General features: G+C 37.4%; 1 protein-coding gene across 1 annotated transcript; it reads left to right on the plus strand.

Moving 5' to 3' along the window:
• Positions 1-26,237, plus strand: chrnb1 (cholinergic receptor, nicotinic, beta 1 (muscle)). The gene is made up of 11 exons (XM_053629380.1): positions 1-280; positions 1,752-1,885; positions 6,351-6,395; positions 6,889-6,998; positions 11,871-11,979; positions 13,054-13,198; positions 13,350-13,538; positions 17,125-17,348; positions 19,844-20,016; positions 24,256-24,403; positions 25,735-26,237. Exons 1-11 carry the CDS (start codon positions 220-222, stop codon positions 25,879-25,881), a joined length of 1,485 nt encoding a protein of 494 aa, XP_053485355.1. The 5' UTR covers positions 1-219; the 3' UTR covers positions 25,882-26,237.
• Positions 26,238-26,694: the final 457 nt, after the last annotated feature.

A 26,694-nucleotide genomic window follows, 5' to 3' on the forward strand; every position in this document is an offset into this window, starting at 1 on the left:
TCCTCCTATAGTATAGTACAGAAACTAAATTATACGCGTGTGTGTGTGTGTGTGTGCTGTTGGGATGTAGTGGGGAGTGTAAACTGTAACCCGAGCGCTTCAGTGCAGCAGCGCAGCGGCTGATAAAGTCGAGCTCAGTCCCGAAAAGGAAACGCACATTCCTCAAACTGCACACCGTGTATATGAACATATTACAGAGGTTTGGACGTGTGCGTCAGGATGAAGGCCTCGGAATGGCTCGTGTTTACCTGCTGCCTGTTCAGTCTGTGCGTAATTGGAGGTAAGACGACACCAAAGGCTCAAAAACGGCACTAATATACCGCTAAGATGCGGGACCCCGTGATCAGTGTGTATGTGTGTGTGTGTGTGAGAGAGAGAGAGAGAGAGAGAGAGAGATTAAGTTTTGCGCGTTTTGTGCGTAAATATGGATTTCCATCTACCCCCACTCTAAAGTTTCACACTAAAGTGTCATTATTTCTTTCTTTCTTTCGGAACAGTGTTAACTATAGTTTAATGCTAGACACTTATCCAGCACTAAAATTAAGCACTTTAATAATACTAAAGTTGCTGAGATTATTTTATTGTACAGAAATGAAATTTCAGATTAAAAAAAAAAGATTCTTCCATTCTGTTTTACAGTGGTTTTATAGTCTACTACCCAAACTGCTTATTTAACTATATACCATCATAGCTCACAGTTTTGGTTTAGAGCTAACTTAACTTTTGACATTATTTAATAAAACTGTATAAAATGCTGCAACCTTGGACAGGATAAAACAGTTACTGAGGATGAATGAATGAATATAAAAATAAGAATAACACTAAGGGTAACCCTTTAATGAGAGGACAGTGTGTACTGGTTAAATGGGTTAACTCCTGTGATCATTAATGAACTCGTTTTGATCATTAAGTTGTCCTTTGACTTAATGACTGGATGGAATCGAAGTTATATGTTTCCTTATGTTCCCGTCATGATTTTTTAATGCTTTATGGTTCGAAATTGTCTTCATAGACTAGCTCAATAACCACTCAAAACTGTTGTACCTTGAAGCGGATACTGATTATTAGCAAGAGGCTGGCTCGAGACGGCTTGTTTTCATATGTTGTGGTTTTCCCCCTTATATCTACACATGGTGTGCACCAGCTTGAGTGTCAGTGTTCATTTTACATAAGTTTACAGTTCATTCCAAGCAACTGCAGGTTAAATGGGTATGTGGCCTGTACATCCCAAAAAAATATAGGTTGTCGAAAATATTCGTCATGTGCCAGGATTGAGTACCAGGTCGTCTTGCCGGCTGCTAATGGCAGTGTGGCGTGGGGTGATGTTATCATTTGTTCTTGTCAGAGTGGATCCTGGAGGGCTGTGGCTCAGAGAGATTTGATGGATGTGGCAGCGGTGAAGCTGCCGCTTATAAATGCTCCTAACCTTCAGAAACAGCGAAACAGGAGTAATGCATAAAAACACCAGGCTCATCAACTTTATGGAGCAAAAATCAAGTCTCCTTCAAAATTGTGCATCATGGAGAGCGTATGTTTTTAATGAAGGCCACAGGCCTTTCCTGCGCTCGTCTCATCCAGCTAGATCTGTATATTATTGGTTATTGCTTTTTACGCTTGGGTTCTATTTGTCTTGCTCTGTCTTTTTTTAGAATAAATGGTGTTCAGGGGTGGAAAACAGAATCAAAAAGAGTTATTTATTTATTTATTTATTTATTATTTTTGGTTAAACAGCCCTGTGCTTTCTCCCACAGAGACCTCAGATGCAGAGAATCAGCTACTGAAGCAGCTTTTCTCCTCTTACAATGTCAAAGTGCGGCCATCAAAAACACCAGAGAGCAAAGTAGTTGTGAGGATTGGCATGACCCTGTCATCTTTCGTCAGTCTGGTATGGTCCCATGTTTCACACACACACACACACACACACACCCACACACATACACACACACACACACACACACACACACACACACACTGTCTGAGAAAAAAGCTACATTCTGGTAGAATGTAAAACAGAATTGTGCTTTTGTGCTTTAGTGGCCAAATACACTTGCACATACAAGGAATTTGACTTGATTCAGCTCAGAGTGTACCCATGTAAACATTACAGCAATATTGTCTACCATAAAAGTGTGGCGCTTAATATTCAGTCATGTACCTTAAATGCATTTAGGAAACAACACAACATCCTTCAAAAGTACAAAAGAAGCTCTCTTCGAGGGGTGACTTTATGTAGCCTGAGTCTTAATCATTTCCTGAAGCAAATCATTGATAAAGATGAAGAAAGTATTCGGCTAACATTTCAGCTATGAGCTGTGGCATTCTCTTGCTGCTTGAAAAGATGTTATTTGAGTCTGACAAAAGTGTCTTCATTATTCCTCGATGAAGTTTTTAAAATGTGAAGTGACTGCATGTTGTGCCAGCATTAGAGTTATATAACTGTTTTTATGCAGCACTGCACTTTTGTCACTGTTTCCACATCCCAGAGACATTGTCTAGCATCCATTAAAGCTAATTAATATGACTATTAAAACAATAATTCCTACCAACAGCCACACCACATCTTCAGTTCACTTGCGTAGTGAAGCAGGTGGTCAGCTTCAGAAAAGAGTATCATACACCACAGCATTGGTATTTTGCTCCAACGAGAGATATGTACCAATGAATGAAAAAGACAATAGCAGGAAAATTTAATCTGCTCACCCTGGTTATAAATGCAATGCTTATGGTGAGAGCTGTGAAACTTCTGAATCATTTTCTGGGGCTTTGTGGAACTTATCTGCTCTTTTGAATTTAATGTATCTGCTCTTTACTTCTCCTAAAAAAGTAGTGCCTGTGTATATATATATATATAAAAAAAAAAAAAAAGTTAAAGTGTGAATAACCAAATCTTCTTTTTATTTCCCTCTGTAAGCTTTTTTCATCAAGCCCATGGTGAGCAAGTGTCCTCCTGAGTGTGAATATTACAGGGATATTAAATATCATTTCCTGTCTTGATTGAATATCATGATACTGCAGCATATCAGAACTGTATACTTGCTAACTGCTTCTCACATGGCTAGTAGAAAACCTCGAGCATATCTCAACACTATAGCACCTGTTATGACACTTATCACCAAAGCCTTAGACCTGCTTCATACTTTATAGTAGTTTGACTTAATTATACAGTACACATTACATTCTAACGTCTATCTGGTTTGCATCACTGAATGGAGGTACTGTGTTTGAGAGGAAGTGTCTAAAGCTCAACATTCTTATCCATTACGATTTTTTAAGCCGCTGTGTCTGTAAATGAGTTTGGCCCAGCTGTTGATGTCAGTGTGTATCTGTATTTGTGTGTATATGACACAAACTATTTGCACCCACTGTGTTAGCCAGGTCACAGTATCCTCTACTTCCTGTGCATGGATTTTAATAGGCAATCTCAGATAACACACAAACACACACACACACACACACACACACACACACACACACAAATAAATACATACACATAGAGGGAGACACAACCGTCTCAGTCTGTCTCACTCTTTCTATCTCTCTTCCTCTTTCACATGCACAGAGTAAAAGTAGTATTCCACAACTTAAATATAACTCAAAATGCATTTATGTCAAATATAACTAGTCTATGTTGAATATAATTAATAAATCAGCATTTATAATAACCTGGGAAACATGTATGAATATGTATTGTATATCTCTATATACTGTACAGTATAGTGTATAATAGGGGTGTAACATTGCAGCGTATTGTATCATTCAATTTGAGGCTTTTGATTCGATATGTCTGTGCATGAAACAAAAAAAATACCACTTATAATACCTGAAACCCACACTACCTCCTCTGAAAAAGTAGCTTCATAATTATCTTGAATAAGGTTACAGGGATTAAAAATGGCTTCATCTAAGCATGCTGTTTTTCTCAACCTAATATTCGATCATACTACATACTAGCTTTTGCTATTACTATTGCATCTGCGCAAACATCACATAGACAGAAACATGAAGACTCTCTCTCTCTCTCTCTCTCTCTCTCTCTCTCTCCCCCTCTCTGCTTTATGGCAGCATTTCCTGGCTGATTCAATCCATGTTAAAGAAATCAGCAGCTTATTAGGAAGTTCATAGCTGCAGATATGAGCCACTACTTGCTAGTGGAGAATGCACGATTCAAAAACTGCATGGCTTCAGACTTTATGACTTAACAGTCACACCAGTTATTTTTTCTTCAGTTTTTACACCACAAATTAACCCTTTACTGCATGGTGTTGCCATATAGCAACAATTAATTTATCTAAAAAAAATTTTGATAGTCAATAATACAAAACTACTCTTTTCCTATGCACCTGGAAAAAGGGGGCTTTAACGTTGACATAACAAAAAAGAAATTACATTGTCACATGACCAGGAAGTGCTTTTTGAACTTCCTTCTCTGCAATTACATGGCATGGTGAAGGTCATCATTAGCGGGCTCTCAAAATTTGATTTAATTTTTCAATATTTAGGCAAAATTACTTAAAGGAAAAAATTGTAACACTAAAAAAGTTTTTTTGTTTATATTTTGAGTATTCTGTTAAATGGTAAAATGTCATTGTTGCCGTATGGCAACAACATATGATAATGAACTGTGGTATATGTGCATTCATGAATTGAAACATAGCAAAAAGGACACTAGGCTTCTCTAATAGTATATTTAAAAAATTTAAAGTAAGAAAAACTTGTCATTTCAGACATTTTGCAATTACACCTTATTTTCAAAATTTTATGTTTTAAGAAAAAGAATTAAAATGATTTTTTCACCCAAAACATGTTTGGATCTTCTGTTTCCCCAGCCCCCACATATCTTTCCTGTGCTGGGGGTCAAACCAGCTGTCTCTCAAACATTCCTCTGCTGGTTTTAAATAGCAGCTCCTGCATGTGTGCCGCCATGCCCTCAGTGCTCAAACAATCCCACTGGGTCACACGGCAGTATGGGGGAGAATGAGCTGTTCCCATCCCTCAGAGCCCGTTTCATGCTAATCACAGCTACATACCCACCTGTTGTACTAAATGATTGGCCTTATGTGAGCAGAGCCTCAATATCCCAACCTTCGACATACATACGAGGATCCTTAAGTTCTCTACAAGGACACTTGAACTAGTACACAGTGGTATCTCAGTGGTTAAGACTTCTGGGCTACTGCTCAGAAGGTTGTGAGTTCAAATCCCAGTACTGCCAACCTGCCACTATTGGGCCTTTGAGCAAAGGCCCTTAACCCTCAACTGCTCACTTGTATAAATGTAATAAATGTAATTTCCTTGTGGATAAGGGATTCTGCCACATGCTGTAAATGTCATACATATATGTATTAGGGCTGTATGATGTTAAATAAAAAACAAAAATCATGATTGTTTAGCTCAATATAGGAATCAGGATTATTTATTGCAATTATTTAGCTGATTTAAGAATTAAATAGTTTTATTACGCGTTATACCACAGTTCTGTTTAATTCTGTATTCTGATTAGTCAGAAGGTGTTGATCAATAACTCTATAACAGCAGCTCTGACAGTAATTCAGCTGTAATTTACATCACATGTTTTTTTGAATGTGCTTGTTGTTGCTTGTTTCTGTCATAACAGCTCATTCATGGGTACTTGTCAAGAGGATTTATAATAATAATAATAATAATAATAATAATAATAATAATAATAATAATAAATGCATTGCCAATCATGCTGTTTTATAACCAAGAAAAACATATAATCATTGGTGAAGCTTTCTGTAAGGTGATGTTTATTTATCTTTTGTGGAAATTGTCTGCAGCGTCTTTATAACTTTTATAACTTTATGACCATCAATAGGTTTTCCTCCATGAGAAAGACTTCAGGACAGAGGACTTTTCACATTACCGTTTCTTGATAACATGACAAGCCGCATTTTTGGGTTTGCTGTGTTTTGGAGCTGGTGAAGCAATGACTAACTATTGCTACTCTAGCATAAGTGATAAGTGTTTCCCAGATGTTCCACAACATTAAATGTAACTATAAATGGATAGAAAGCAGTTCTTTCATCAATAATAAATGTAATAATTGGCCTATTGCTGCAGGGTAAGTGAAATAAAAACTCCAGGACATGCTATTATAAGCAAATAATCAAGTTCGGGGTGGTAACACAGCCAATTAGCTCACTTTAGCTAAGCTCACTAATAGCATAGTTTAATTAGGTGACAAAGACAAAAAAATATGATAGCTATTCAAATTAGCCATAATACCCATATAATCTTTAAAATGTGTGTAATAACTTCACAAATGATTTGTACTTATTTGCCATTAATTAACAGATTTCTTCTCATGTCGTCCCCTTTTCCCACCACAGAACATGAAAGATGAAGAGATGAACACCATCGTTATCATGAACCTGGTGAGTGCTGTTACTGCAGAGATGTGGGGAGGGGAACAATATTTAACCAGCTCATCATTTTAAATTTAGAAAGGCTTATTTGTACATTTAGTGAAATGCCAGCCTCAGGAGCACGGCAGCTTACTGAGCCCAAATGCCAACACAACACACATGCATCCATTATGCATGAGCTATGAACACTAGAAACAATAAAGAACAAATTATGCAAAATGAACCATTATTATTCAAATGTCCCGGATATTATTCACAGACAACTGCACAGAAAAATTGCATCTGGTATAATTAATGGTGCAGAGAGGAAAATTTGAAATAACGTGATGAAATGATGAACTGGTTTGATTTCTCATTTCCCAGGCGTCTCGCTTTGTTTCTTACATGTTTTAGCCTCGTTTGCCTCCACCTTTTTTTGTTCCAAACTCTGTGTTCGTTTTGATATGATCCAATAAAAAGAGTAAAACTGCTGGATAACATTCAGGTCTGATATCTTTGACAGGAGTGGAACGATCACCGTTTGTCTTGGAATCCCAAAGACCATGATGGGATTGACATACTGCGAATTCCCGCAGCAAAAATGTGGCTCCCGGACATCGTTCTAATTAACAAGTGAGTGTGTGTTACCATGAAGTGGACAAGCAATGAGAAATTCAGTTGTACAAAGTCAATACACTGTCTTTTTTCCACTCTTTCACTTTGTCGACTACTGTTACTTACACATTTGGAAACATTTCTATTAATGTAACACACTACAGGTGGAAATCATTTTTCAGATTTTTGGATAAAATATGAATCTATAGCATGTCTACTATTTAACTGTAGTAATAGTAATGTAACCACTCAGCATTAATATGTTTATTTCACTTTTTCCCTCCACTTTATCCGAAAGGTAGCAATGGAAGAAGTCTTTAAGCTCCGCCCACTTTTCACAATGACATTATGACATCCATCCATCCATTTTCCATACCCCTTATCCTACACAGGGACGCGGGGAGTCTGGAGCCTATCCCAGGGAACTTGGGGCACAAGGCATGGGACAGGGTGCCAACCCATCACAGGGCACAATCGCACACACATTCACTCACTACAGACAATTTGGAAATGCCAATCAGCCTCCAACGGATGTCTTTGGACTGGGGGAGGAATGCACAGGGAGAACATGCAAACTCCATGCACACAGGGTGGAGGTGGGATTCGAACCCCCAACCCTGGAAGTGCGAGGCAAATGTAGTCACATTATATCATATACTGTACATTTATTTTTAAATACTTTTTTTCTTTGTTCAGATCCAAGAATCCCAATTTCTAGATGACTTACAGTCATGAAAATTTACATGTGAATTCCTATCCCTGTTGATAAGCTTTCTCAAAATGTTGATAATTGTTGGATTTATGATCAATTTTAGACTGAAAAATAGCATAAAATGTCCAACAAACTGTTCTCTAAAGCTCTTTTTCTGAAAAGGGTTCACTGTTAAGTTAACATTTTAATTCCACAATCATACAAACATGAGATTGTTTGCATTATTTATCCACATTTAATCAGATGAAGCCTCATTGCATAACTAATTGCAAATTTAGGAAAATTGCATTGTAAAGCTAGCAGCAATCCACTGCATGTGATATGTATTGTTTTCAAAACTGACTCAATTTGCATGTATTGTCTTGCCTTAACACTAAATTAAGCTCAGCATCTTGCATGGCATCTTACTCATTCAGGAAATATAGATGCAATATAATATTTTATGACAGGAACTGATATACTGTAGTGTATATCAAACATAATAAGACAAATAAAGCTAATTTATATCAAGCTGTACATGCAATTATAACATTTAATAATATTAATTCAGGTGTGTAGGGCAATATTTTTCCATCACAGTGACCCCTGAACATTAGTGCTAGCATACTAGATGTTACATCAGCTAAATATCATACCCCCAGTGAGTTGAGTCAGGTATGATGGAGGATGGATGAAACTGCTGTATTGAAAAACTGTACTGCAGAACAGGAACACACTTGGGCAGAACTGGACCGTTAGCTGAACTGTTAATCATTAGGGGCAGAGATCATATTCTTAAAAAATAAATAAATAACCTTTTAAAATGTACTTATAAGTAGACTGTTTGCATGCATTTTCTTTTCTTGCTTGTAAGGCTAATTGCTTAAAAATTGGACAAAAAGCTGGATTTATCATAAATCTTGCCTCGGGTGTTATCACTGTTTGCAGGACCACCAGACTGATAAAATATTTTAAAAAAACTTCTCTATCTAACACTAGTTTGGTGTCACTAGCCAAGGGATGGCACAACTAAGCTCTCATTGTAGGGGTTTAGCTGCTACAGAGTCATGCAAAGTACGTTATCTTTCCTTATGCTCTGCTATATCATGTTCAGCTAACTTGGAGCTCAAATACATTTATACATATACATCATATACGTAGACATTTACAAACCTTCCTGCTCAGCATGAGAGGATGCTAGTGTTTCAGTTTCAACCCATTTAGTGGTTTAAAAAATTCTGCATATATCCATTTTTCCTCACACTGACTGTGTGATCTAGCGTCTGGCAGAATTGAGACTGTCAGACAATAAGACACGAGTATTTCCATGTATTTTCCTGTAAACTCTGTCTGATTGGTCTCACCTCTCTTCACTGAAAATATAAAATAACAGGCAGTATTCTTTTACTGATGTTCAGTTATTTAGTGACAAATGGCCCCAAGTGGAGAATTATCTTTGAAGCAAAAAATCTTTGAAGCTACAGCTCAGAATGGCCAGGCCAGGTTGTGCACATGGTGTAGAATAGCGTTTCATATATTTATTGGTCAATTTATTATGATTTATGGTCCAAATAATGTGATTAAAACATGTTGAAATCCCATTAAAGTACCTCACATTTTAATTGTTGGTAGTAGTCCAAAGACAGCTGTCCACCACTTCATTTTAGGGTGATGGCAAGTGTGTTAGTCCTCAAAATAACTCAATTAATGACAATAACTTTGCAAGCCATAAGTTATTAGAGAGCCAGGCATTGAGGGTTTTTTTTTTTTTTCCATTTTTATTTTGTACTCCAGGACATTTTATTTGAAATAGTACCTAGAAACAAGCAAGAGTGCAGTTGTACTGTGTACTGGATGATATTCAGTATAACCGCATGATTGCGAGTGCAATATTGCTTTTCTACAACAGTTCTATAAACATGAAATTAATGTAGAGTAAGTGACATTTCAGATAAATATGGACAAAAGTTCTGTTTATTTTTGCTCTGCTAATGGAAATAGAGCCCAAAGGAGCCACACTCGCTTTATAGCCCCACCCCAACCCCCGCTAGCTCACATTGATTTGTACATCCCCGTTAAAGGTGCTTCTGGGGACGTATCAGAGTGACATGTCTCACTTGCAGGTCCAGATGAATTATGTCTTTGTGTATTACATGCTGGTATTATAGTTTCACTACATTGATGCATGAAACAGGAAAATGATACATAATCATGGATTCTACATAATACTGTGAAACTGAATATTACATACCATTACAAAAATTCATATTAAATTCTAGTTTTATGCCAGAATGCTCCTTTAAGAACTTTGTTCAGTGGTCCAACAGTGGTTTTAATAGTGATCCAAAGATTTGAACTAGAATCTTTAAAGGGAGATTTGAACTAGAATCTTACTTGCTCAGAACAACTGAACCACCCCTGTCCTACTATAGACATAGCTATCTACATACATCCATATGTAGATCTATCTATACATCTGTATTGGACAAAATCAAGTAAGAATCGCAGCTCTTTTTATACATAGTCAGCCCATTTCAGAGGATATTGGACAATATGCTGCTTAACTGTTTCTTTCTTTGCTAGCAATTTGTGATTAGTTCACATGCTAGGGATTTTTATGAGTGCTGTTGGAAATTGCTTACTTATTTTTTTTTACTGATGTGTGAACTACAGCCAGCTGTGAAAGGATAGTACAGACACATCTTAACTGCTAATATCCAACTAAATACCGCAAAACTGTATGCAGTGGGACGATGAGTTGACACACACTGTTGTAAGTGAATATTTCCGTAATATAAAAAGTAGAATATTATTTGAACAAACAAGCTTTAGTGAAAATGCCCTAGGAACAAGCTAGAATTGCTGCATTAAAGCTTTGTCAGAGAATCAGCACGGATGGCATAAGGGTATAATAGAATGTATATATAAAATTGTATATAAATATAATATATGTATATAAATATATTTGTATATAAAAATGACTGTAGTCCTATATAGCTTAAGCTTAATTCAGGGATGCTGCAGACTTGAAGCACACAGCAGACACAGGGCACGTCCTATCAACCTTCATAGAATTCTGCACTTTTTATAAATCAAATACACATTCGGAGGGGCGGGGGGGGGGGGGGGCAGGTCGTTGGCAGGGGGGTATGGGAGGGACTAGGCACGGTGGCTTAGTGGTTAGCATGTTTGCCTCGCACCTCTGGTGTTGGGGATTCAATTCCTGCCATAAGTGTTTACATGTTCAGCCCATGCTTCTGGGGTTTCCACTGGATACTCCAGTTTTCTCCCCCAGTCCAAAGACATGCTCTGTAGGCTGATTGGCATTTCCAAATTGTCCGTAGCGTGTGAATGGATGTGTGAGTGTGTGTGTGATTGTACCTTGTGATGGGTTGGCACTCCGTTCAGGAAGTCCCCCGCCTTGTGCTGGGATAGGCTCCAGGCTCCGTGTGACCTCAGTAGGATAAGCGATACAGAAAATTGAAGGATGGAAATACACATTCAGTTTAAACCTTGAATAAGAGCATGGTGTCCATACCTGATATGTATTTTTGGGGTACTTTTGGGGATACCACATTCCTGGTTCAGCCAAAATACAACCTTCAAATTAAAGCAGGACCACTAAATACTATTTCATGTCATATCCATGAGCCAAAACCACAAAAATCGTGACACTGTGACTTGTCTCATTACATGAACACTGTATTATATCACCATTTGCATGAAATACAGGAACAACTACATTGTGTTTTACAATCCTACAATCTACACCAGCAGGTCTGATGATAAGCCAAAGTTATTTGCTGTTAACATGGTGTCAACACTTCAAGAAAACAAGGTGATTGTATGTGGTTAACTCCTTCATGCAGAAAGTGTGGGCTGCTTCATTAGTGACCTTGTGAGCCTGCAGGTTGATGGTCAGTGGTCCACTACATTAGCTCAGGTTTAATATCCAATATGTGTTATCCAATATACCAATATGTGTCTCTCAGCATGTTCTATAAAGATGACTCAGCTAAATCATGTAGCGTTTAAACTTTGTAAGTGATATTCCTGTAGGAAAATGATCCATAATATTGATACTGAATGCAAAGCAATTGTGCATTGTTAATCTAAATCAAGAATATGCAAATGTTGGTCTCCAATATTTATTTGAAAGTATTTACATCAGCTTGTTCCTTCTCCATGTGTGTGTGCAGTAACGATGGTGTGTTCGAAGTGGCTCTACGCGTTCATGTTCAGGTATACAGTAATGGCAGAGTGACATGGACCCCTCCTGCCCTTTTCCGCAGCTCTTGTGCTGTAAAGGTAAGACAAAAATGTCACAACTTATTAAATATACAAAGCAGTCTAAAGACATGCGCTGTAGGCTGATTGGCATCTCTAAATTGTCCGTAGTAGGTGAATGGGCGTGTGAGCGTGTGTGCGATCGTGCCCTGCAATGTGTTTTCATGTTGTCCAGGGTGTCCCCCACCTTGTGCCCCATGTCCCCTGGTATAGGCTTTAGGCTCCCCGTGACCCTGTGTAGGATAATCGATACGGAAAATGGATGGATGGATGGATAGATTATTTTTTTGGTGCGTTGTTATAATTAAAGAGGCAACGGAAAAGAACATAGCACATTGTAGACAAACACAGTAGTAAATGACAATAGAATAAAAGACATGGCTTGCAGTCAAAAGATAGAGTACTGAACAGATGAAGTGTCACAAATTGACATGAAGAAATAAATACATAAGCATCACAGACTCAAGAACACAGAAACCAAAGCCATGGAGTTTCTGGTACTAAGTCCTATGGACTTAAATTGACATACATTGTATGAATGTGTAAATACTTATGGCCTAGGGTTAGAGATGGTTAGAGTAGCCAAAATCCTGACTCAGTAAAAGCACTAACGTATTGTCTTCCACAATATTAAACTGTACATGTTTAAAATGTGCGACATAGCGTTCTTTAATAAATAAAAGAAGTAGCATTGGCAAACTGCTGTGAAATAAAAGCATTTCAGGGTGTGCTTTTATTGAAAAATAATCAACTTCACGATGGTAACAATAACTTTAAGTGTTTGTTCCAGGCTTGTATATTTGTCTCCTCCATTTTCATCACATAAATCTGAGCTGTTTTTTCCTAAATTACTCACTCTCTCCTTTGTTCTCTCTCAGACACTCATTACTGCTTATTCTCTCTTTTTCTCTCTCCTTTTATCGTTCTCTTTTTCTCGCTCAAACACACACGATATTTCTTAAAATGTACCTTCCTTTATTTATATATTTGTTATTCATACACACATTATACTGAGATACTGACCCTCTTTACTCCATTCTCATGCTCTCATTTTTGTATCTGTTTTCCCCATAAATCCTTCATTTCATTTTGCAGGTGACATACTTTCCATTTGACTGGCAGAATTGCACCATGGTGTTCAAGTCATTCACTTATGACTCCTCTGAAATGGATCTTCAGTATGCCCTTGACGAGAAAGGCAACGAGATACGAGAGATCATCTATGACACTGGTTTCAGTGGTATGAATGCACACAAGCAGCTCAGACAAGCCTTGGCAGACTCTGAGACAGAGAACTGACAAAAGATCTGCATTTTTCATTATAGAAAGCATTGGATGAATGAACTAAATACACACATGAACACACTTTTAATTGGTTGCCTTGTCCACAGAGAGCGGTGAATGGCATATTCGTCACAAGCCTTCCAGGAAGAATGTAAAGAAAGATGACCTATATGAAGACATCACCTTCTACCTGATCATCGAGCGCAAACCTATGTACTATGTATTCAACATCATCCTGCCCTGCATCCTCATTACGATCATCGCCATCTTCAACTTCTACCTGCCACCCGATGCTGGTGAGGCACGTCAACTCAAATCTGCCACATTCTTGAAGTTTACAGTAATAGCTTAATACTTCTTTTGGAATTATCTATTGGAGCGGTATTTTAGAGGTAGGTCAGTGTTACCATTCATCATTTGAAAATGTTATTGTCTTCCAATTTGAGGGATGTTTTGACCCACTAGTTCTAGCCAGAACTCTCTCTTTACTCAACATGCTGGGAAAACACAAAGATCAGTGTCAAAGCATCATCCACAACATCACCTAATGGGGTTTCACAGACCACCTCACATATACGATCAAGTTTTAACTAGTCGTGTCTACTCATTTTAAACATGAACTTGACCTGAACGGATTTTTGTATATAAACACTCTGACAATACAAGTCCCATCCCCAGCCTTGGGTTGGACAATGTTCTAACATTGTGTGTGTACCTTTCCCCCAAGCTAGGGATCCGTCTTCATTTGAAAAGACACATTGAGTGTAGTTTAGCCTGTATGAACTGCCTAGACATTCATACTAATATGAGTTTCTTTAATTATTCAAGTCACCATGATGATTTCTAACTTTAAACGAAATACTTAATTACTACTTTATCAGATCAGTCGGCCAGTGGTGTCATTGTGAGCTGCAAGGAGAAATTTTAGAAACTAAAATGCTACTAAATACAATTGCAGTTGTTTAATTAAACTTACACTGACCTAGACATAACACACACAAATAAATCAGGAATATTTAGCTAAACCTTTTATCAAATAGCAAACTGCTACAAAAGCAACCGTCAATTTTTAGCCCGTCATCACCCCAAACTATTCAAATGGGCAATTATTCAGGAGCAGACTAGTTCAAAATATAATCCAAATACTACTATTGATTCTAAAATGGATAAAAGATGAATCATGCTGCAGTACAACCTGAGGCTGGAAATCAATGACCAGGTTCATCATCATTCACTCTGCCACTAATCCAGATGGAGGCACAAACACTGTGTGTTAGACTAAAAATGTTTTTATGAGTAATGGAAAACAAAACTGGTTATTTGATATAATGTGGTGCAGTATATATGTTTAGTTTTTTTGATATTTGTTTTTGAGTATATGATATGTAGACTGTCCTGTGTGAGAGAATGTTGCATTCAATTCACTGGTTTAAAACTCTGACTCAGCCAGAGGTGCTTTACCAGAGCATTCTCCTGTGTGGCCTCTAACAGCAGCATTACAGCTCATTCCATGACCACTAGGTTCATTTTTTATCTTAGTAAAATCCACTCCATAAATCAATGTTACATTCAGTTGCCCAGACTGACCTCACTGACCTCTGTGCCTCGGGGAAGAAGCGGCACATTAGAGAGTGTTTGTTTTTCCATATTATTATGTGGGTCAGGTACTGTATGTAAAGAAACAGCTTTATGAATGAAATGACTATTGGACTGGGATGGGTATATATGGGATGAGGTAAAGATATTCTTGAAGTATACATATACTGATTTCTTTTGTTTTTTGGTGTATGTCTCATACTAAATAGTTTTGGATCTTCAAATGAAATACAACATAAAACAATCACAACCTGAGTAAACAATATTTTTATTTTTAAAAATTGTTTTGATTGAAGCGAGAAAAGTTTTCCAACACCTATCACCCATGTGAAAAACTAATTGCCCCCTTAAACTTAAAATCTGGTTGTGCCACCTTTAGCTGCAATAACTGCAACCAAACGCTTCCGATAACTGGAGATCAGTCTTTCCCTTACTTCTAGGACTAAGACTTACTACTCTGCTTTGGATCATTGACTACGTTTACATGGACAGCAGTAATCTAATTATTGACCTTACTCTGAGTAAGATAATAATGTGATTAAGGTGTTTACATGAGTCGCTTTTAGAATACTCCTGTCATGTTCCCGTTTTACATGTTATAGAACATAATTAGATTAACAGCCCGCGCCATTACGTCACCCCACCACACCGTCCGACATCCCACCAGAATTTCACGTATCAACATACAGTTCATCTTCGTTATGGTACCATATACAGTTTTGGGTGTTTTTATTTAATTTTTTTACGAACGCTTTAAGTGCAGTTAATTATTTGTCATGCTGTACGTGCAAATAGACAACTGCTTGAAGCCATGGTCTACGTCCCAAACCAAGTACTTACCGTATATATAGTAGACAAGATACATGTATTTTTCCCCACTACAGGCCTATAGTAGGCAAGTATGCGGTTTGGGACGTAGCCGAACTCTCTTGTTCGCTGTAAAACGTAAAACTGCCGTGTATGATCGTATCCTGTCGCAAAATGCGGTGAAAACTCTCACACAACGTTCATAATGTGATTAAGGTGTTTACAAGTCTGTGATACATGTCCATAATGTGACTAAAACAGGAGTACTCTACCTGTCTTAATTCGATTATTGCTTATTTCGAGTATGACCTTAATTAGATTAAGGTAATTAAAAATTGCTGTTTACATGGTAGTTTCTTAATAAAAGTATGGTCTTTATCGGGTTAACAGTGGATTATTGTTGTCCATGTAAACGCACTGATTGTCTTGCTGCATAATCCAGTTGCGCCTGAGTTTCAACTTACGGACTGAAGACCAGACATTCTCCATTAGAACTGGCATGCTCTCTGCCATTTTCTGGCAGAGAGCATGTTTCCCTCAATAATTGCAAATTGCCTAGACCCTGAAGCAGAAAAGCATCCCCACTGCATCACACTTCCACCACCATGCTTGACCGCATATATGATGGAATTCTGTGTTTGGTTTATGCCAGATGTAAGAACAGAACATTCTCCCAAAAGGTTTGAGGATCATCAAGGTGTGTTTTGGCTTCTGGGTTAGCAGTGGTTTTCACCTCGCCACTCTTCCATGGATGTCATTTTTTGCCCAGTGTCTTTCTGATAGTGGAGTCATGAACAATGACCTTTATTGATGCAAGAGAGGACTGTAGTTCCTTTGATGTTGTCCTTGGCTCTCTTGCTGGATGAGTTGTCACTGTGCTCTTGAGGGATTTTGGATGTCAGCCACTTCTGGGAAGGTTCACTACTGTGCTGAGTTTTTCCATTTGGAGATAATGGCTCTCACTGTGGTCCTTTGGAGTCCCAGAGCCTTTGAAATAGCTTTATAACCTTCCCAGACTGATGTATTTAAATCACCTACTTCCTCATCATTTCTGGAATTTCTTTCAATTTTGGCATAGTGTGTTACTGGGTAAGACTTTTTAACCAACTTCATGCTGTTGAAAAAGTTCTATTCAAGTCAAATCAGGCCTGGTTGCATCTAGTCCAGCTGAACCCCATTATGAATGCAGTTTCACAGATTTGGGGAATTAGTACCTATGGGGGCAAATACATTTTCACACAGGCCCAGTTGGTATTGAATCAATCTTTTGTTTAAATAAATAACATTATTATTTAAAAACTGTATTTTGTGTTTACTCGAGTTACTTTTGTTTTATCTTCGCTTTTGCTTTAATTTCTGAAACAATTTAGTATGAGAGACAAAAACAGAAGAAAACATATGTCAATGCCTAAGACCTTATTACCACTTAATCATGCCATTCTTCCTCCTCTTATCCTTTTTCCATTTATCTCTGCTCAGGAGAGAAGATGGGTTTGTCCATCAACGTGCTGCTGACCCTTACTGTCTTTCTGCTCCTGCTTGCTGATAAAGTCCCCGAGACATCTCTGGGTGTCCCCATCATCGTCAACTACCTGATGTTCACCATGATCCTGGTGACGTGTTCTGTTATTCTCAGTGTTGTGGTGTTGAATCTGCACCACCGCTCACCAAGCACCCACCATATGCCCTTGTTGGTGCGCAAGGTTAGCCAACCATTCACCTCACTACACTAATCTGCTGAGTTATTCTGTATGCAGAGTCAGATAAGAAGATATTCAATTCTTCTTCACCAGATGTCTTTAGCAAACAGTCCTTAATAAGTAAAAACCTGATATGTAATTTGATATTTCTGCTGAATACCAGCTGTTCAAGCATTGAATCTTAAACACATCTGGCTCTAGTTTTTAGAAGCTTCTCCTTGGAAAGCTGGACTAGTTAAAGAAGTAAAAAAAAAAAAAATCGGATTTGGAGTTAAAGTCATAGGTTTAATACTCATGACTCAATAGGTGAGCTTATAGAGTTATTTTTCTGAACTTCTGAGCTGATTTGAGCTCTATAATGCAGCTGTATAATTGCCATAGCAGACCCAATTTGCCATATAGACATAAAGGTCTATTGCAAAGTGGTAAGATTTAAGTGTGAGTATTAGTAAAGGAGATGCTGTCCTTGCAGCCTGCTTTGGTCACATTTGCTGGGTTCATGACTTTCTTGAAAAATACACATTCAGCACTTTTTCTTTTTTTACTCTGACTTAAACACACATACAGGCACACACACATTAAGGACATTAAAACACACTACAGAGATCCAGAAACAAAGTATTTTAGAACAGCTCAGAGATTCACACCTCCACATTATTGAAAGCCCATTAGAGAAAAGATGAGACACGCCATTGGGCCACCATGTTTCTTCTACCACTTACAAACTGGGGCAAGAGGTATTCTGGAGCAATAGAAACAGGGTAATCAATAGTGACTAGGTAAGAACAGTGGATGTAGAAGTAAGGAATGTGATACTGCAACACTAATCACTCCATGAGACCTGTGACTCTTTCACTATATTTTCAGTATCTGTAAAGGTACATGGACCTTCCAAAGTACATCAAGCAGAGACTAGCAGGGGGTTGCAATACATAACTGATTGAAACAATTTTGTTAGTTATTATTATTCAGAATCAAATCACTTTTTTCAGTTTATCTATATGGCCTGTATTCATAAAGCAGCTTATAGTAGCTGGGCTGGTAAAAATGTAGGGTCCATGTAAGTTGTGTTCAATCGTTTTTCATTTCAAAGCATTTCTTTTTTCCTTGTAATACACTAAAATAGGAAATTAATTGATTTTTTTTCCACGGAATTATTTTTAAAAAGGAATTGTTGAATTGTTTTTAATTGTTTCTACTAGCAAATCTAGAATTCAAATATTCATGAATTAAAATATTAAAAAAAAAAAAAAGAAAGAAAGAAAGAAAGAAAGAAACCATGGCATTTCTGTGTGAACAGAATCGACCTTGAAGTACAAATAAACTATTCTCTGGTTAAGATGTGTACTCTGGATTTTGTTTTCATAAAGGATATGATAAAAATGGGGTCAACAAATATGTAAATGTTATATTATGGTTAAATTGCAGCATTTGCAAAAGCATCACCATTTTGTTATTTTAAAAAGCACATAGTGATCCATATTAACAGTACATCAGGCATGAACAACAAACATTAGTCTATTTTTCTTGCTTTCCAGTAATTGCTGATAAACATGTGGGTTATTCATGAATCTTTCAATACTTTTAACTCCAAAATGTATATGAAATAATATGAGCGCTTCCTGTAATATTTATTGTTTTAAACTCATGTACAGTTTTGAACATCTCAATTGCATAGTTTTTTTTATTATTATTATTATTTCAAAAAGAAACCTATATGAAGGAAATGAACACAAATTCAGTTACCTTGTATTCTTTACATCCTTTCTATGTATGTGGTCTAAGTAGTCAGACTGAAACAGAAGAGACACTGTATGAATAGGACAATTTTGTGTGTTTTCTGTCGTGTCTGGAAGCCTCCAGTGTCTGTAGCTTAAATAGTTGGCAGCTGTACAATGCCGCACTACTTTTTTTATTACCATTCAAGGTTATTCAAGGAAAAAGTCCAAACACAGGGTCTTAAATTACAGTCTTAAGTCGCTTTCACCCTGGTTATATTTATAGCACCGACTCTGTCACAAACGTGAACATGAATGTGTGCTCTTTAAAATTTTCTCTGAACAATGCATGACAACTTTCATGCATGATACATGGGTCATTTAGAAGTCTGTACGAGGCAGAAAACCTTCTAGAGCTCACATGTCTTTCATTTGTCTTTCACTGACAGTGTTTGTTGTTATATTTCATCACATAGTCAACCTTTTTTACATGCTGACCCCTCGTTTCTTGTCAACACTTTTAGAGTACAATTATACACTCCAGTAAACTTTGAAAGTTCAAACCAGATGTTGCTTGATTGCAAGCAAGCATCTCATATATGCTGTTTATTGCTAAGAATTTCAGTCACTTCAGCTAACTGCTATAATTAAACACTTAGTAATTATGGGAAAGTTTATGGACACTATTAACAGTGGTCTATTAAATAGTTTCACATTTGAGCCAAATGGGAATTCCATCTTAATATCATAACTGCTTCCATTGTGGTCCGTTTTCTGCAGATTTTCATCCACATGCTGCCCCCGTATCTGGGTCTCCTAAGGCCGAAAGTGGAGACACCGCTATCTCTGGAGCGCCCACACAAGAAGGAGAACCTCAAAAGCATCAGCCGGGCAGCAGACGAATACTTCATCCGCAAGCCCAACACCTGTGTGCTCTTTCCTAAGCCCAACAGGTAACTTCAACATGCACTCACCATGAAGACCAGCGTCACAAGGGGGAGGTAGTGAATGTGTGAAGCCATGGCTGATTATATGCAAAATGCAACAATTTAACAAACAGCTTTTCTGTATAGTAGGGGTCACCAACAGGCAGGCCTCAGTCTGGTTCTGGACACAGCAGGGTATTTCAGCAGAATGAACTGAGCACTCGTAAAATACCGTAGCAGAGCAGATCAATGTATGTAAAAAAAAAAAAAAACTGGCCATAGTTCAGCAACTCCTGTTTTGTAAACTTGAACCATTTTGGCTTCTGTACAATGAAAACAGAATGTTGAAAGGCAACTGGACCAAGTAATAAGTGTTTATTCTTCAAAAGAGTTCAGAACAGATGCCTGATCTCATCAGAGTCTATGGCACTCGTCAAAAAGTAAAATCACCAGTGTGAAACAAAATACAGAATAAACACTTAAAAATGTGTCTTACTTGCAGACATGAACTAATCACAAAGCATTTATCATTATTTAGTCATGTTAGTTGCTTATCTGGATATGTAAAAAAGGAATTTTATGTAACTAATCCTTTACAGTTTTTTTAAAGTAATGAGACGCTAATGAAAATGCATAACAATTCTCATATGCAAAATGTCAATACTTGGCTACGATCTCAAATGGGCTTCTGCTATTCCATCCATCCATCAATTTTCCATACCGCTTATTGTACGCAAAGACGCGAGGAACCATGGAGCCTATCACAAGGAATTTATATGCTTTATCTAAGGCGGAGGTGCCAACACATCACAGGGCACGTTCACACACACATTCACACACTACAGACAATTTAGAGATGCCAGTCAGCCTACAACGCATGTCTTTGAACTGGGGGAGCAAACAAGAGTAAACAGAGGAAACCCCCTAGGCATTGGTGAGCATGCTAACTCTGCGTACACAGGGTGGAGGTAGGATTTGAGCCCGAACTCTGGAGGTACAAGGCAAACGTGCTAACCACTAAACCACCATGCCCCTGACTTTTGCTATTATGTTGTACAAATAATAGAAAGTATATGACTGAAGTATCACAGAAGTACATCTATTTCTGCAAAATCAATGTACAAGTGTGAGTAAGTCTGAAAGATGATACATTTTACAGATCTTATACATATAGACAGCCTCACATTATTATGCAGTAGAGTTGGGCCATATAAAATACTATAAATATTTTAGAATAATACCATGTTATTTAATGTTCATTATTTTATACCGTTAGCGTAAGTAATTATATTCATTGTACAAATACACTTCATAATCTACGTTTACTTCCCACAAGGAATTTGCTCTTCTGAGCGGTTAATAAGTTCAAATATTAAAATGTTTTTAGAGGTATACTTTTTTTTATGTATATATACACAAGTTGCCATGCGTGATAAATCACAAATATGTCTGCCCAAGGTCTGCTCTGATTGGACACTCAATGCCAGAAAGATAAAAGACACAAAGAGACTATCTGTAGTCTCAGGCAATCATGCTGGAATGTGAAGAAAAAAAAACAATTAACAATCAGTGCATGTTGATACACATTAGCTCAAGACATGTGAGAGTTAGAGAGTGAAGGAAACAGGAAGAAAAAGTGGAAGAGAGAAGAAGGAGAAAAATGAGAAGGAAAAGAGAGGTGGGAGAATATCTAAGTGATTTGATGAGGCGGCAGTACTTCACACCTTTTAATTGGTTTTAAGACGTGTCTTGGCATCACAAGCACCATGTCGTACTCAAATTGGTTTTGATTAGTCTTTTGTGCCTGCTGATCCACAGCTCAGGATCTAAAGTGGGACAGATGGCAGGAAGATATAAGGCAAGGGAATTGAACCTATCAGCTTAAACATATCAGGGTTAAGGCATGAGAATTATGAATTATTGCCATTGCTGCTTGTGTGTCTTAAATCTGTGCAGCAGTATGGTTGTAGTGTGGTTTCTCTCCTGTTGAGTGTACTCTATGTAATATTGCTATCTATCATGAAGCAGGTAAAAAAAAAAAGAACATACTTTCCTGGATATCCTTAAAAGTTTTCAGGACCCCTATTATATTGTCTAGAGATTGCAATTTTGATTTTTGCCGATACTACAGTCATCCAGGCTAGGAGCCAGGGAGCAAAATTGGCTGTGCTCTATGGGTGGGAGGGGTGGAATACTCTCTTTCAGTTGGCTGGCTTTACATGTATGTTGTAGCCTTCACACTAAAAATACTTTAGGAAGTATGTTTTCGCCTTCATCCTCCCTGGTTGGTAACATGAGAGAGGTCTTATGATAGAGGGTTACTGGCTGGTAAATGGGAATTGGCCAGAATGGAAGGAAAATGGGAGGGAAAAAAGTTATAAGGACATTCTTTTGGAGAGTTTAGTAAATGATTTTTAAAAAAAAATAAATAAAAAAAAAAGTAAATGAGTAAAATGATGTCCTTTCTGACATCACCCTCTGAACATTCCAAGAACATTTTCCTGCTTTTATAGAAACATTTACACTATATACGACCAACACACAACCAAGTATGTACATTGTTGAATGTTCTTTCAACTCAAAACATTTTAATAAGTTAAATAGAGTTGAATTCCATTGAATGTTTCTGTGTAACTATCTAAGAGAGCAGAATTGCACATATTATTGTGACGTCCCATTATTTTGGGTGTTTTCTACTGTTCCGTGCAATATTGCAGTATCTTCTTTCAATGGTGTAGCTTTTGTCAGATGAACTTTATTTAATGGAAGGAGTCTCCAGTGTCAGCACTTTGTAACAGTTGGTAACTTTTCCTCAACACCAAAGTGACGAGTTCTATTTTTGTATTATAAACTTGTATTGTATTATAAACCTCTTACTTTTATAGCACAAGTGATAACAGCAACTACTTTAAATGTATTTATAAACTAATAAAAAAAAGTATGAGGTGTCATTCTTTGATTAATAACAAATGTAATTGTTGATCATTTGCTGTGGCATTAGAGGAAAAACCACTTTGGGATGTGCTGTTATAGGAAAATAATTAACTTCCAATAACAGCACATGCTGTTGTGGTTAATTCATTATGTAAAACATGTCCATTTTGATTTTTTTTTCTTCCCATCATTACAATCAAAACTTTCTACTTACCTATACATTATCGATCCAATAGGTGGATCAGAACAAAAATGTCTGCTAAGCTCTCTTTTAAATCGATATTCATGTTTTAAGAGGATTTGGGGTTTGAATGAGATGCCTGCACTCAGGTTGCTATATGTGTATGCATGACTTTGTGTAGGTAAATATAGAAAACTTATACCACCTGAACAAAGTAGGCACTTAATCAAATGAATGGGCTTCCCTCTGTAATAAGTAATACTGCTTAGGTCTCTTGTGCATGCTGGGAGTCTACAGCAACTGCAGCATTCCCCAAAATACTCAACCAGCCCATAGAAAGGGATTGAGAAATATGTGTAGAAGGAAATGAAGGGCTACTCTGCCTCCCAGTGGCAGGATGGTGAAATTATGGCACTGCGAGGGCCATCAGATTAACTTGATAAGCTGCTGCTATAAAAGGTCAGGTGTGGGATGGATGGAGAGGAGCTGAGAAAGTGAGAGGATTTCATAATGAAACAGATGTTAAAGGACACTCCATGGAATGGAGACACAGCACAGCTGTTGTGAGAGCCAGATAATCAGCATATATGGAATGTAGCAGGTGGTCGAGCAGCCCCCGGGCACCAAAGAACAAAGATGATAGAGAGAGAGAGAGAGATGTGAAAGGAAAGAGAGACTTGCTGTCCTTACTAGCAGAAGTCACCTTGGAAGTGGTGTTTGGGGAAGCTGCCATTCTATAATTTGGCCATTATATAATTTATAATTTATAAGGGTAATCAGATAATATACAAACACATATATAGGTAAGCACACAATAACCCAGTGTCATTATTGTCTTTCTATGTCCCTGTCAGTTTCAACTTAAAAAATAATCTTGTTCATTTGAAATTAAGTGGAAAATGACTCTCTTGACTCTTTAAAGGAGCCGACCGTAGTGTTTAGATCTGGGGCTGAAAAAAAATTCCTCAGGATGCCAAAATGAACAAACCAGGGCAATGCATAACTAAATTAAAAATTTTAAATAATTTACATTGTGACTATTATTAAAATTGATGTTTTGGTACTACTATTACAAACAGCAGTAGTGTGGCCGTGTGCTAATGAAACTGAAGTTACACACAAATTAATTCAATAATGGAACTGTGTCCCAGGTACCAGCCAGACGGCCTGTGCACTGACCTGCGGAAGTTCATTGAAGGCCCCAGTCACTACCTGACTCTGCCCCCTGAGCTGAAATCGGCCGTGGAGGCGATCTGCTACATCGCTGGGCAGCTACAAGCTGAGAAAGACTATGAAGCTGTAAGAGACTCTTGCATTTACATGCTTTTTAGTGTTAGCCATTAAAATAGTACCCATATGTAGTTTATCTGTCAGTTAGTAAATATTCTAAATCAGTCATCTGAAGCTGTCCAGAATTGGTTTTATAATCAGAGATAAGGAGATGAGTGCATTTAAATCATCATAATTCCAACAACCTGGTGCCTAGCTGTCATCACGCCTTATTCAGTGCATATATTTCACCATTGCTGTTGGTGCTGACCTTTGAACCTGGTTAACCTATTTAAGGTCCAGTGATGCTCCTCTTAAGTTATGTTCCACTAAATAAGGGTTCAAAAGATTACCACCGAGTACCACCTCAAAAATCCTACACAGGCAATATGCTTAGTAATTATAATAATAATAATAATAATAATAATAATAATAATAATATAATTTATAGCTATATTTATATAGTGCTTTTCTAGACACTCACAGTGCTTTATATAGTATGGGGGGGGTGTCTGTCACTAGTGTGTAGGATGATGTGACGGCAGCCATGGTGCGCCAGAACGCCCACCACACACCAGCTATTATTGGAGAGGAGAGAGTGATGTAGCCAATTCAGGGATGGGGATTATTAGGGGCCATGATAGAAGGGTCAATGGGGGAATTTGACCAGGACACCGTGGTTATACCCCCACTCTTTTACAATAGTAAAAGGTTGAACCATTTCTTACATATTAAAGCATATCATTCAGTATTCAGTACTTAAGTAGGAACTACAGAGTAGTTAGCAAAATGTATGTAATTTGCAAGCATCATTTAAAGGTTAACCTTGGTTGCTCAGTGGAAAAGCACAAGGAATAAGAAAGTATATAATACTACAAAAACAGCAGAAAATTTTGCATCCAGACGCACAGTCTCTAATATTAGCATATTATGCTTCAAGCTGTTGGAGTTGAGCAGTTTGAAGCATTAAAGTAGCTTCAAAGTGATGCTTTTTTTAAAAGAAATATAGTTCCACATCTTATAAAGGCAGGAAATGGCATATAAAATGATTGATATGTGCAGTTACTATATGCATTTTTTGTGAAAACAGAAAATATGTGTTGATCTAGAAGAAAAAAAAGTTTCAGCAGAGAAGAGCAGTGTAAATCTGTGCACAGTTGACTAACGTCTTAAATATTTTGAAGTTCTTTGCTCGTCTTAAATTTTCTAAGACCTTTTCATTGACCTTACTGCTGTGTTTGCTGTGAATATGCTTTCCTTCTTTTAAGTTTTCTACACCTTCCTCTTTCCATGCCCTTACCATTTATTGATTATTGACTTGTCTTTCATGCTCTCATTTTTTTCTTGCCTTTCATTCTCAGTTAAAGGAAGACTGGCAGTATGTGGCCATGGTGGTCGATCGACTCTTCCTCTGGATCTTTGTTATCTTCACCACTGTTGGAACATTGGTCATTTTTGCGTACGCAAGTTTTAATGCTACTCCCACTGACCCCTTCATGAGTCCTTGATCCTACCGGTCATCGCTTCGGACCTTTCAAACTCCACGGCACTAGGCAGTGTATTACTTACATACTGCTGGCTATAGACATTTATTCACTTGGCAGATGCTTTTATAGTAAGTGAAGTGATCTGCAAGGGAGGCAGTGTACCGTCTGGATGTTAAAGAAGCTGACAGTGACACATAATAATATCACTACATGCCAAGAACAATAAGAGAGCAATGTAAGTAACTGTAAGCAACACAGGTTTTAGACTCACTTCAGTGCTTTTATGTTGTTTACTGATAATGTGTATTGGATTATTGTTTCAGCCGTATAAGGAATTGTTTCTGTAGAAATGTATATTGTTTTGATAAATTTATGAGCTTGAGGTGTTAAATAAAGATATTGTGTAAATCACCAAGAAAGCACCATCTATTAGAATCTGTATGTTATATATATATATATATATATATATATATATATATATATATATATATATATATATATATATCTTAAATTGAATTCTCAATTTAAAAAAAAAAAACACTGACACATGTACTGAGCTATGCAGTGAGACAGACAGCAGTTGTGTTGCTGTTTAACTTCAAAGTGAGGTCAGGAAAAGTGGTAGGATCGTCCATCTGTTGTTAGAATGTAATATCTGTGGTAATATGTGTGAGCTTCTGATCTTCGGTAATACAGCCGGAAGGTACAGTCAAGCAAGGACACGATGTGATACTTTAACTAATTAGCACTGATGCAGTGAAGAAATAGAATATAATATTACCAGTTGGAAAGATGGTACACCATACTAGCATTCACTGTTGTTAAAGGAATACT

The sequence above is a fragment of the Ictalurus furcatus genome, chromosome 7 (genome assembly GCF_023375685.1).
Source record: "Ictalurus furcatus strain D&B chromosome 7, Billie_1.0, whole genome shotgun sequence".
In the NCBI taxonomy this organism is placed as follows: Eukaryota; Metazoa; Chordata; class Actinopteri; order Siluriformes; family Ictaluridae; genus Ictalurus; species Ictalurus furcatus.